At 40.1% G+C, this 14,102-nt stretch overlaps 1 protein-coding gene across 2 annotated transcripts in view; it reads left to right on the top strand.

Annotated features, from left to right (window-relative positions):
- TOX (thymocyte selection associated high mobility group box) overlaps positions 1-14,102 on the top strand; it is a 296,795-nt gene that overhangs the window by 153,656 nt on the left and 129,037 nt on the right. For both annotated transcript variants that reach the window (XM_060116132.1, XM_060116131.1), the window contains one exon: positions 7,676-7,918. In XM_060116132.1, coding sequence (XP_059972115.1) covers positions 7,676-7,918 — 243 coding nt within the window. The remainder of the gene's footprint in view (positions 1-7,675; positions 7,919-14,102) is intronic.

The following is a 14,102-nucleotide window of genomic DNA, read 5'->3' as shown; positions in this document are numbered from 1 at the left end:
CCTATTACCAGAACATCCTTGGGCCCCCACTAGGGTTTCAGAAGTAGCTTCCCCACTTTAATATGCTCTCCCTGGTCATCGTCCATGTGTGGTTTTGGGTTGTGCTGGGGGGTAAGGAGGGGCCACATTATTTGTTTCCCAGAAACTTCTTTTTAAGAGTGGCCCTAGCAACAGTCATGGCACACAGAAGAGTTCTGGACTTCCCTGCCCTGCCCACCCCTATCTGAGAGTGCTCGGCCCACTGCCCTAACACCCACAGATCCTCCAAGCTTCAGCCTGTTAACCCCATCTCAAGGTCAGAGCTCTCCCAAACCCAGCCCCAGTGTCAGATATTCTCTGGGGCAGCCTCAAGCTAACCCTGTTTTCCAGTCTCATTGAGGCTTTGCACCCTGGTTCTTAATAATCCAATAAAAACAAGTCCCAACAGAGGCTCGCATGGGGCTCAGTACCCCAAAGTTTCTTTTGATCAGTGGGCTCAATCTTGCCCTTGAAGTTTTCTTAGATATTGAAGACCTGACCTCCCTGTTGAACCTCCTTGCTGCACTGTCTGGACTCGCTCATTTGCCAGTTTTATGGTCTTCCCTTCATCAGCTACTGCATCTCAGCAGAAGTGTCTGATCTTCAGGTCCTGTTATCGGGGTAAATCTGCTTATAACAACCTCCGTATCCCCCATCATCCCAGCTTCAAATAATTCCTCTTTCATTTACACTCAAATATCACTTAGTTTGACAATCGAACATGCTGTTTATTGGAAGCCTAAGTTTTTATAGCTCTTCTAATTTACTAATTTACTTCCTTATAGTTCTTTGTATCTCAAATCATACTTTGTGGGATGCCTTACACACAGTAGGTACACAACAAATGCTTCTATGACAAATGAAGCTCTCATTGCCTTTTACTTAATAAGGTTACAAAAACTAATGAGCACAAATAAAATAAATGTGGTACGTTCTACCCAAAATGCATTTTGATAACTGTTGCTTGAAAAATTAGTACATTGTGTGTTTTAAAATGAAGATGATTTATTGCTATTGTCTAACATGTAAAGAAAGACAAAAAAATTGTTTGCAGGATCATTGGCTTGAGCACATCAGTGGCACTATTGGACAGTTCTTGCTGAGTGTTAAGATGATTTATGTAACAGACCGAAGCTTTCCACAGTAATACATTATAGTTTCAAGCTATCAACCCTTGTTCATGCAGAGACAAAAGAATCTGAAAAATACCTGCTTCTGAAGGTCTTCTCAAAAGAAATTGGAGATAATGTTGATGCTATTTAAACTCTTTCTAGGGAAATCACCATTACATTCAATATCAACTTCTGAAAACATACAGAGGAAGTTTATTATTTTTCTAATGAACCCAATTTACTTTGCTTTTCATTCAGTTATTTAAATTATGCAACAAGAATTTTCAGTAATACAAGATGAAACATGTTTAAACATGGGCATTTTTCTGTCCTGAGCTTTCAGAAATTATGTTATAGATTAAAAATTAAGGCATTTCATATAAATTTGATGGCAGTGATATTTATCTTTCAGATAAAGATCTATATGAGAAACGTATTTTACAGTGTTTTAACCATAGCCATATTTTTAGTGTGTGCATGATTGCATGAAGCCATCACATAATTTAAAGATATGTACAAGATGATATCTTTTGAATTCTTCTGAGTTATGGGACCTCTTGTCACCAAAGATTGAATACTCTGTATAATGATTGCAATATGTGGACGAAAGCCCACAAATACAAGGCCCTTCTGGTGGAGAAACTAGATTTTTAGAAGAGAAGAAAAGACAAAGTCCAGTAGAGATTTCACATTATTTGTTCCCAGTCAGCATATATTAACACTCTATCTAAACAGTACAAAAACATAAGTTCTCTGTAGTCAAAAGAAAAATCAGCCTAATTAACATCCCACCTCCAGATGTAATAATGTAGAATAAGAATAAAAAATAAGAACAGGCTGTGGTGAAAGGAAGTGTGGATTGCAGAAGGAGAAAGTAATGTAAACAGGATACCCAGGCCATGGAATATGTAAAGCAAAAGGATGAAAAAGAAATGTGAGCATGTCATTAAACAGGCAGGGGAATGAGATCTTCCAGAAATCAGGTGAGACGTTTTCCTTCCTTTTTCACTGAACTGGGGATGCTGGGGGTGGTTGGACATGGGGAAGGACAATGGCTTTAGTCAAGAGGCTAGAAAGGTTCCCAAAAGATCTAATCAAAACAGATCGGAAGGATCTTCTGTTACTTTCCTAACCCAACTCTTGATTCTTGTCTCAAAAACAAACCATCTGATGAGCAATTTGACAGCAGTCTCCCAGGGAATATAGTTTTCCTTCGGACACAAGACAGTATGTTAGAAAGTATAGCTTTTGTTGCCAACTTAGACACTGAAATTCTGCTTCACACATTCATTAGCCTTTTACCTGGGTCAGTAGGATGGAACTGTCAGGAACCGATCAGCCTGGGTGCCGGCCTGCAGCAGAGTTCTCTGAAGAATCAGAGTTGTGGCCCTCGGCACATGAGGTCCTTATTGTCTGAGCTCTTCAGCATCTTCGCCTATTCACCATTTCCCACTATCTTTTTATTCTTTAATTTCAAAACTGCAATTTAAACCCATTAAAATAAAAACAAATGCTATTTATGGGGAGCAATTAAATGAATACATTATGTATGAATAGGGCTACACTTTGCTTCAATATGAGGTCTGATCAATGGCAAATATACTGAAATTCCTTTATTACGATGTCTAAATCCTCTCCTATTTGGTCTATAATTGTTTTCTCAGACATGACCCAATCCATGGCATATATAAACACATTTAACAATAACCATAGCTATGACAAAGCTGCCATTTATCAAGAACTTTCTATGTGGCAGACATATATTATTAGGCTTTTTACCTATCTTATGTTTTTGTTTTCATGCTCATAAGAGCCCCATAAAGCAGGTTTTGAAACTGAGGCTCAAAGGAGAAACCTGTCCCAGAACCCACACTAATAAATGCTTCAAAGAGCCTGCAACAGCCCTGTCTGCTGGACTCCAGAGTCTCCAGTCTTTCTAGCATGTTCCGTGGCCTTCTTATCAGTCACTGAGGAAGCATTATAAGTACTCTCAACCAGTCCAAGATCTGTCGCCTCATCAGAAAAGATGTAGCACTTTGTAAGCTAAATATGCAAATGCCAGTGGTAAGGTTTCAAGAAAATGACTTGAAATAGTCACTGGATCTATTATTTAGAACCATAAAAATAGTCTCTTGAGGATGATAATATTTTGAAATTACTACTTTAATGCTTCCAACAGTCCCCTTATGGCCTCTGAGAAGTTCATATATAGTCCAGCGTTAGCCAAGCCTCGTGAAAGCACAGCCCATTCTACCCACGTGTCATGACTCTTGGCTTCTGCTCCCTGGACACACAGGGACTCACAGAGCCTCCCACTCTAGGATAGAGCCGTATCCCAGCACCAGCAACAGAAGGAGAGTCTCCTGTGTCTAGGACCAGTGAGTAACTTAGGATCAGGGAGAATCTGGTTGAGTAACAGTAATATAATTCTGAGGTCTTTGACTCATTTAGATCATGCAGACTAGCTATGGTTTAGAGCAAATCACTCTGCATGCTGCTTTGTTTCCAGTTTACCTTTCATTGTCACCACTTTTTCAAGTTACCATTGACTTTTATCATTTCTTGGGGAAGAGACGGCTGCTGAGAAGATTCTGATCTCTAGATTGGGAGGGGTAAAAGGCACTATAAAGGCTGATAAGGAAGATGATGCCACCTTGAACGTGCATACCTGCTCTTCTCCAGCATTGTAGCCTGGAACCTAGCCCCCCAGATTCTCAGAAGCCATGGATTGACTCCTTGGTGGTCTCTAACTCAGGCTAAAAAATGCAGCCCAGCGTCTCATCGGGATATGCAAGGTCCTAGGAAGGATCAAATGATCTTTGGTCTCAGTAGAATTGGAGAATGAAAGTTTTTTTAATACCTGGCCTCACTGAGACTTGAAGGAGGAAAATAAGCCCGAATCAGAAAAGGACCCTGAATCAGGAGAAAGTGCAAGGAATGATCTTCACTGAAGCTTCTCTGACTACCCAGTCCCTGGTCTCATCACCAATGTCCCTGTTTCTGTGCTCAGAGCACCCTCTCATGCCCTCTCTGTCCACTTGTCTAGCGAGGTCCTTGCTGGTAGCCATCCCAAGGGATCCTGATGTGGAACCAAGGCTTCTGCCAGGTCCTTAGCTAGCTGCAGTAGGGATTAGGTTCCAACAACTTCTGAGAGCCAGGGGGCCCCAAACTCGCCCTTAGGAATCCTCTGGGACTTGCTGTGTTGCCACGGGATGGTGAGTGCAAACCACTTCAGGGGGACAGATCAACAGCCAGAGAGGGACACTAAACTGCCCTACCCATCCTTTCTCAGACTGCTTCAGCCTTTACGTCTTTAACAGGATACAGTACTTTTGGCTTCCCAGCATGCTGAGCAATCAGCGTTCCATACCATGCTGTCACCTAGCCAGTGCATTCTTGGGAATACAGGATATTTATTCAAGCCCATGGCATACGAGTGGTATAGTCATAAACTTCATGCCTTTGAAGTGTCATCTTCACATTCGTTCATTTCTTGTATGCATTCATTCAGTGATTCATTTGTTAATTCATTCAACAAACATTGAACGCTGATTGTAACCAGGCAGCTTCATGGGGAATGAGGGAAAACACTGAATCATATGCGATTGTTACATCAGCCCCAAAACTGCAAATTGCCTCTTAATATATAGCTTACTGTGGTTAAGTCAAACTTATTAGGTTTTAAGAAATCAAAATAAAGATGTCATGCCATGGAAGTCAATGTTGAAGAATTAGCTAATTCATTTCCAAATTGAAAAAATAATTAGTAATTAGTCTGGCATTGCAGTTTTTGTGAGTCCTGTGACATTCTGACATTTATACAATTACCATGATACTTTTATATGGCATCGATTACATTGTAATAGGCACCTGGCAAATAACCATCTCATGACTTCTAATGTGAAGAATAGAAACTACTAAGTAACCTTTTGTTAAAATTCTTGATCCACATAATTACCCATTACCAGTTAAGTTGTGAAATCTGTGGTTTTGGTATGTAAGTGCACGGATTAAATAACATTAATGTGTAATTACATGAAAATAAACCATGTAGCTTAGTTAAATTGCAGTACAATTGTTATCACTGTACGTAAAGTGATACCAATTAAACCTTCCTTTAAAACACCGCAAATTAAGATTTAACTACTGGAGAAATTCTAGAATGTAAAGTTATAGTACACCATAGGTAGACTACCCCTGGGTATTTTCAGAGGTTTAATGTCCTTTATAAAGTTAAAAACATCTTTTTCCTTTATGACTGGATTAATTGTATCTTATTCAGGAAGGTTTCAAACAGATGTCAATTAACTTCTTAAAAGATATGTATCAACAAGTTCAGCCTTTGAAATGTTGACAGAAAGACAAATTATGAATACTTGTGCTCTTATGGGGTAAATATTTGATTTTAATGGGATGGGCATTGGGATGGAATTTGGGAAGAGGAAAAACCTGATACTAATGCTAATACTAATTTTTAAATTGTGAAATTTTATTGATCAAAAACAGTTGAGTATTGGCAACTTTGTGTCATTCAACTTAATAAAATAATAGCAATTAAAGTAGTTATGGAAGTGTTAGAAATAAAAACGCCTTCCTCCTTCATATATCCATCCCTCAAATGTACTGAGTTGATTGCTTACCAGCTAAGTGAAAGTTGTTTAACTTCAAACTCTCAATTTTCTGTTCAGGGAAACAGGGTAATAATAGCTACACAAAGGATTATTGTAAGGGCTAAATGAAGACAGCATAGTCAAAGGACTCAATACAGCGCTTTCTACGAAGCCAGCATTAATAAGTGTGCTTCCTCTCCCTCCCACCCCCAACCATTTTGCGTCTTTTATGCTTCTTATGCGAATACTTGTACCAAGGGCTGATGGTCTAGGTCTACAGATTAAAGGTCTAAATTATATTAGGCAAGTGAGAATTTAATCAAACTTGCTGTTTCGACACAGGGCACTAGTATATTTTTCAGACAAGACGTAGATACTGTAAACAGGAAAATTTGATAACTTATGATTGAACTTTTAGTGCTGGTGATTTTTTCTTTTAACAGAACTTTAGATACTTAAGAAAAATTATCTTCAGAGATGAATTAAATCTTGCCTTCATACGCCCCCAGTCTGTAACCCACAGTGCCTCTACGCGACCACGTCTCAATGCCAGATGTTCCAAGTAGCTCTTCATTTAATCGTGTCTCCTGACAAAGCCTAAACAAATATATCAAAACCTGTACAACATTTAGCAAGTGCAACTTGAAGGTTTTCTTTCTGTTAGACAAATAGACGGCATCTGGAAAAAAATAACCCCAGGCACTTGGAAGCAGGAGCATGAAGCTGATTGGCTGAACACCCTATGAATACGCTACACTCCTTTCTTTGGCTCCTACCCTCTGCCTGCTCATTTCCAATCTCGCACACTCCAGCAGGCGTGCCGCTGCCAGACAAGCGAGTCCTTGCTACCCCTGTGCTCAGACACTAGGAAGACTCGCGTACTTTGAAAGATAGGCTTGAAAGAGTTATCTGGACCCGCTCTGTTTCCTTCGTATTACGGCACCTGCTCTCTAAAGACTGCCAAGTATTGCTGTGTTTTGATATGAATTGGTAACAATATTTTATTATTCAGTGCCTCCTTATATGTTCCATGTTTACCACATTCCATTTGTAAGCAGGAGCGTCCTCACACACTCCTGCCTGCCTTCTTTGCTCCCTCCCTTCCTGTTTTATCTAAAAGCTCCTTTCTAAAAGAAAAAGCCCCACGTATGTTGTTATTTATTTTACTGATTGACTTTTATTCCTAAATTAGTATTATAATGATATTTGTGTAATTTTGTCTTTCAAAATTGGCCGCACTGCATGTAAATGATTACACAATTATTTACTGTCTTCTACGGGTAGATCAAATAAATGTGAATAGTCAGAAATCAAGAAAGCCATCTTCATTTTTATTTTGATGGCATAATCCTCATGATAAAAATAGCTTATAATGGCATTATCTTCATATATGACACCTTCTCTGAAGGCACACTTATGCAACATGGTTAAGCTACTGCTTTACCAAATTTTTTTGTCAGCTGTGAGCATGTCGCTCTTCAAAACCCAGAAGCAATTGCCTCAGAACTTCTGGAATTCATTTTATTACATCTCATGATCTGAGCAGTAGGGAGCCCTATGAAACATGTTTGATCAAATATTAATTTTATAAATTGCCTTTCCTTCCCCACAATTCCCATGAAAAAAGGTATTCAGCTAGATTAAAACTCTGGAGCATTTTAATGGGACCTTTGAAATCTGTTTGAGTTCAGCTTCTTGGAACAATAAAACTGCTTAATGGCGGTACTCTTTATCCGAGAAGTGGCTGTGCCTTCGAGGCAGTTTTCTTCCATGCGTGATAGAGAAATTGCAGCAGGATAATCTGAGTGTTTGCAGTGTCTTTGCCAAATCCTTAATGATGCTTGTAATAATATCTGGAAGGGTCATGTGTGTTTGTTCACCATGATGAAAAGAAGGGGATGATAATTTGTATCAATATCACCGTTGTCTTTTCAGTCCTACCCTGGTCCAAGCCTGGAAAGTGAAGACTTCAACATTCCACCCATCACTCCTCCTTCCCTCCCCGACCACTCGCTGGTGCACCTGAACGAGGTCGAACCCGGTTACCACGCTCTGTGTCACCCAATGAACCATAATGGCCTGCTCCCGTTTCATCCACAAAACATGGACCTACCTGAAATCACCGTCTCCAACATGCTGGGACAGGACGGAGCGCTGCTTCCCAACTCCATTTCTGTGGTAAGGGTCTGCTGACTGATTGGTGGAGGGGGGAGCGGGGGACACAGCGAGGACAAGGTCGAAATTAATGCGAGAAGCTTTCAATCATCGTAGCGTGGCTTTCTGAAACTAGAATCGTTTTTAGCTATGAAATCCTAAATCCATAAATCCTGTAAAATCCTAAAGCAATTTTCCATTTTACATTGAAGTCAAGGCAAAATCAATTAATTACATGTTTGATCACTCATATTTATAACCCAAAGTCCTAAATACTATTTGACACTGAATGTGTGGTCATATGGTCAAAATGTCTTGCTAGCTTTTAGATAAAAAGTTACCATAAAGGTGCCGCATCTCATCTAGTGCAGGATTCTTCACCACAAGCGAGATCCCCACTTCTTTTAGGAACTGCTGTGAAAGTTGGTTGCTCCCCTATTTTCCTCTCTCAAATTCCACCAATTTATATAATAGGAAAGCAAGAAAACAATTTTCATCTTTATTTTGAAGGTATAATTTGGGTGATCAAAATTTATCTCTACTAAAGTGTTTCTGTCTCTTGGACTTTGTTTGTCACTTTGAATCTTCTAATGTTCTACACTTCTCAAATTTAGTGAGACTACGTATCACCCAGAAGACTAGCAAAAATTGAATGCCCAGCCCCTACCCAGGAAGTCCAAGAGTCTGTATTTTTAACAAGTATCCCGTGCTTGAGAAATACTGACACCATAAAATCTTTCCGTCTGATTTTTATGTCATCTAAAACCTTAATAATTTCTCTGTCTATATCTCAAGGAGTAGAGAATATTGTCAGTAGTATATGGCCAAGGGCAGAGCTTTCTACCATGTAATGAAACTCTCTCTCAGGTTAACAGTGACTTCTAATGAGCGTTCTTTGGTTTGCGTCGTTCAATCACTTAACAGTCCAACCACCTCTGTTGTCATTTTTATAAGCCAGTGAACAGTTCTGTCATTTTCACAATGAACAAATCGAATAACTTGCTCATCTTATGTTGTTTCTGATAGGAAAGCGTTTCATGTTACCACTTACCTAAATCATTTGGTGATATATCTCTAACTTTAGTGACTTCACAAGAAGGTTTTTCTGTTTATCATGAACATAAAGAGGGGAGGAAGGAGAGTGGAAAGAGACCCCGTAGTCGTTTTGGGGGAATGGAGCCCTGAGCCTAATGTCACAGGCCATGGTAGGGTATAGAATTCTCCTCAGAACTGGCAGCTAGCTGGGTGGACAAGAGGGGAGGACTTGTTCCCAGCACCAGCAGGAGCAAAAATCTCGACACCGTTGTCCCGGTTTTTAGATGATACTCCACCTGTATAGATTTATCCTAAGAGTATTAACCGTGACTTCATAAAATGGAAGATGGATTTTTTAGAAAACATGCTAAATGTGTAAATCTGATTAATGTTGTACTTCCAGGTAGTGACCTTGAAAAATCACGTGCCTATCCCTCTTTGGGGCTAAGCCTTCAGACCCAGTTCGTGAGCCAGTAAGGCGTCCACGTCATGCTTCATAGGCTTCCCTGTTCACTGAGAAGGAGAGGAAGGACGAACACAGCACATAAAGTACCAGTTTTGTCCTCTCTGCTTCTTCCTCACGTGCTAATACAGTTGGGCCACAGGAGGATAATGAGATGCTCAGTTGTATCGTTTTAGTCTCAAAACCCTTTTTCTTTTATGTACTTTGCCTTCTTAGCATTCCAGGACCCTCCCACTTCGCCATTCACTCTGTGTGAGACGTTTGAGCCACCTCAGGATACACACGCACCTGGAATTTTCCCAGTTTTGCCGCCCTTGCTACGTCACTCCACCCTCAGATGATGTGCTTGGGACTGGATCTAGTTGCAGCTGTGTAGCACCGCTTTCTAGGCCCTTCCTCTACTCTGCTTCCCTCTTCCCTTGTCAGGAGCCTCTGCTCATCCTCATTCTTTTTTTTTTTTGCGGTAGGCGGGCCTCTCACTGTTGTGGCCTCCCCCGTTGCGGAGCACAGGCTCCGGACGCGCAGGCTCAGCGGCCATGGCTCACGGGCCCAGCCGCTCCACAGCATATGGGATCCTCCCAGACCGGGGCACGAACCCGTATCCCCTGCATCGGCAGGCGGACTCTCAACCACTTGCGCCACCAGGGAGGCCCTCATCCTCATTCTTTAGGCTCCTTTCCACCCAACCCACTGTCAGAAACCGGACTTCAGTGTTTTCCCATCAACATGGTATTTCCCTTGGAACTTTTCACACTTTACAAGGCAGAGGGTCCCTGTTCAGCCTAAACTAAGCGAGTGAAGCTCTAATTTGCCATTCCAGTTCTTGGCAAGGTGAGTGTATTTGGGTTTTTCATAGGATGGGGAGACTTCCCAGTACCTCCAAACCATATTCTGAGGTGGACATCTAGCTTGCCTCTCACAGTACTGGTCCTAGCATTTTATGCTGTAAGTAAAAAAGCTGCTCCAACAAATTAAGTTTTGGCGAGACTTTGGATAGGCTTCAGCACTGTCCAATAGAACTCTCTGTGATGATGGCGTTTCTGTTATGCATGCTCTCCAGTAGCAATAGTCATTGCCTATTGAACACTTTAAATGTGGCTAGCATGACTGAAAGACTGATTTTTATTTTATTGTATTTTAATTACACGTAAGGTAGCAACATGTACAGTGGCTACTATCCTGGACAGCATAGGTCCAGTTAATTATGTTGATTTAACATTAAATCTACAGGAAACCCATTTTTTAAGCCAGCGTGGTCTTGAAGAAAGTAGATTTGGAGATGAAATTTGTTTTAAGAGTCCTTTTTCAAGGCTTGGATCTCTGACTGGATTGCAAGAGCCAGAGTTTGATAATACTGCAAAGTTGCAGTAGAAATCTAATAAAGTTGGAAAGGCCGACTTTACTGGAGTCTACTAATTCCTTTGAGAAACAAGGGGCATCTCCAATCTTATTTTGAGCTATCATGTGTTTAGAATGCCACTCATCAGTGTGTACATTTTAAATGCCTTCTGTGCTCTATTTGAAAGGGCTCAAATGATTGATAAAATATGGTCACTGTCCTTTAGGAGCTTGTAAACTACAGAAAAAATGTAACTAAGTATGAAACAGTTTGAGTGAAACATCAAGCAGTTAGAGACAGGAGAAGGGCTAAACACAATTTTACTGGCCGTGAACCCAGTAGGAATCCTGGTTGGAAGAGATTATAGTCATCTGGTTTGGGCAGTTTATAAAACTTAGTGGAAAAGGTAGGACGGCAGTCAGGTCTTGAAAGATGGTTTCGCTTTAGACAAGCAGAAAGGAAAGAAAAGGCATCTAGGAGAGAGCATTTGAAAAGCAGGCTGGATATTTTAAGTTAGGAGATTTGACAAAAGGTTTCAAAAGTCACTAAGGACTGTGGGCTTGATATGATGGAGTCTAAGAAACCACTGACTGTTTTCATTCAAGGCAAAAGCATTATGAAAGCAGTGTCATAGGAAAATCCTTCTGGCATCTCTCTGGAGGGATCGCAGTGGCAGGAAACTGGAGTTGTGTAGGGTCTGAGGAGCCCTCTGTTGCTGTAACTCAGGCAAGGAGTGTGGAGACACGCAGGGTGGTGACAGTGAGAACAGAAATACGAGCTCTTAAGTTGTTTGCACATCATTCCCAAATCAATGAATCTGAAGATGAACAACCCTTCATATTGCCATATTTTATATTTAAAAAGGGCTAAGGATTATTTTCTTTGAAGTAACTTTAGGTCTATAAGATACTTTTTTCATGTGTCTTTGTAAAAACTGACTAAAACTCTTTCCCGGCAACTTTGCTTGTGTATAATGTGATCACAAAATTTAACCAGATGATTGATTGGTTTATCAGTTGTTGACATATATATATATATATATTTTAATAAATTTATTTATTTTTTATTTATTTATTACTTCTGACTGCATTGGGTCTTCCTTGCTGCGCACAGGCTTTCTCTAGTTGAGGCGAGCAGGGGCTACTCTTCGTTGCGGTGCGGTGGCTTCTCTTGTTGCGGAGCACGGGCTCTAGGCGTGCGGGCTTCAGTAGTTGTGGTGCGTGGGCTCAGTAGTTGTGACTCGCGGGCTCTAGAGCTCAGGCTCAGTAGTGGGGTGCCTGGGCTTAGTTGCTCCGTGGCATGTGGGATCTTCCCGGACCAGGGCTCGAGCCCATGTCCCCTGCATTGACAGGCGGATTCTTAACCACTGAGCCACCAGGGAGGCCCCTATATTTATGACATATGTATGAAATGGAATAGTGCACAATTTAGGTTATCAGTGTTCATATAGACGAGGAAATAATGGCTACAGAAACAGGAAGTAAAAGCTTCCCACCTAGAAATGACAGGGCTCTTTCTGATAACTCCTTTCAAGGTCACCTACAGTTTGGGAACAACTCATAAAAGCTGACACTTGTGGATTCTAAATAATGAACTTGCTGTAGATTTTAAAATCTTGTAAGTATAAGCCACCCTAGGTAGATTTATGTATAGGATCAACTGTCATCAATTTTATCTTCCAGAAGCTCTTCAATGTTATTAAAGCTGAGACTTCTGCTGTTAGTAGGGTGCTCAGATCTTTGTGTTAGTATTTTCACATGATGGAATTTTAGAATCTGAATGGATCAAATAGGTGAAAATATTTTAATTCTCATTTATATATTGTATATATTTTAGAGGTTATTGTAATGTTTAACATACATGCATTATTATGTGTTATATATGTTGCTGTTTTGTATAATATATAATCTTTTCTGAAATTTTATTTTAAATTTAAATTTTCTTATATCTGCCTGTTTCTTATCCCCACTGGCAACATAAGTGATACAGTTTTACTGATTATAAGCATTACCAACAAATTTCTAATATATTAGATGTAAAATTATTTAGTCCGTAATTAGAAATCAATATCTGAGTATTTTTATCCCAATATTACAAATGAAAAATGGAGATTCAGGGTACTTAAGAGACTTGCTCAGTGGCTCAACCAGTGAATACCCCAGCTTCCTTACCTGAAAAACAAGGATAATGATCGTCCTTACCTCATGGAGTGAAATGAATATTTAAGAATTGCTTAGACCATTGGTTGGCACATAGGAAGCATTATTATATGTTTGCTAAATAAAATATGAAAAGCAAGACTGTATATGTATAACTCTTTTGGAGAACTTAAAATGCACGAGAGAAGATTTTCCAAAAGAGTTATTTATACTTAAACCCTTAATCTTCTGCACATCTGTCAAAAAAAAAAAAAAAAAGGGCAATAAGCCTGCTAGTCACCAAAGAAGTCTTTACCTTCTACTGAGTGTTCTTACACATCATTCTGATTAAAACTGACATCTTTGGACCACAACTACCGGAGTTCAAATCTTGGCACAGACCTATACCAGCTGCATGACGCTGAGCAACTTACATAACCTTTTTGTGCCTCAGTTTCCTTACCTATAAAATAGATATAATAAGACACTTAATCCCATACTGTTGTAGCATTAGCGTAGTTAATATCTGTAAAGTAGTGCCTGTCACACAGTAGGTGCTAGATATATTCAGTGGGTATCCCTTTCTGATAAAAAGGTCACCAGGGTAGAAAATCTAGATTGCCTTCTGAAACTTGCCATAAATATATACAGGGGTGAAACATACATAGGGTGACAGCAGTTCCTTCCCAAGTTTCCCACCACTTCCTTTTTGTATATTCTTGCCTGTGCCATTTTATGTGTTAGTAGTCAGTCAGGACTCCTGCAAAAAGTAAGATTTCTGGCACTTGAAAAAAGATTCCATTGTCTTAAAGTCCATATTTTCCAAGACCAGGCTATAAAACAGTGTAGAATTTCTATTAGTATATACTGTTGAACAAGTGCCAACTAGTTCTGATTCTCTAGGTCCAAGTTAAACAGCCACTCATGACCCAATATGCAAGAGTTCCGTTTTTCTCAAAATTCCTGAGTTATTTTGATAGTGGATAATTGACCGCCTGTGCTTTTCCAAGAGTGGAATCTGGTTAGAAGAGCACTGGAATGAGAGTCTGGAAGGCCAGGCCCTGCCTGGAATAAGTTTATTAACCATGGACAATTCGCTGCACCCTGTCTGTAACCAGTGGGGTTGGACTAGATCAGGCGGAGCCAGGGGAAGCCAGGAATCAGCCAGAGCCATGTTGCGCTTATTCATCTCACTTGTTCACATTTCTTGTAAAAATTCCCTTGAACATAGGA

The sequence above is a fragment of the Mesoplodon densirostris genome, chromosome 13, assembly GCF_025265405.1.
Source record: "Mesoplodon densirostris isolate mMesDen1 chromosome 13, mMesDen1 primary haplotype, whole genome shotgun sequence".
NCBI lineage: Eukaryota > Metazoa > Chordata > Mammalia > Artiodactyla > Ziphiidae > Mesoplodon > Mesoplodon densirostris.
The sequence above is the reverse complement of the archived record's forward strand: the minus strand, read 5'-3'. Positions and strand labels throughout refer to the sequence as shown.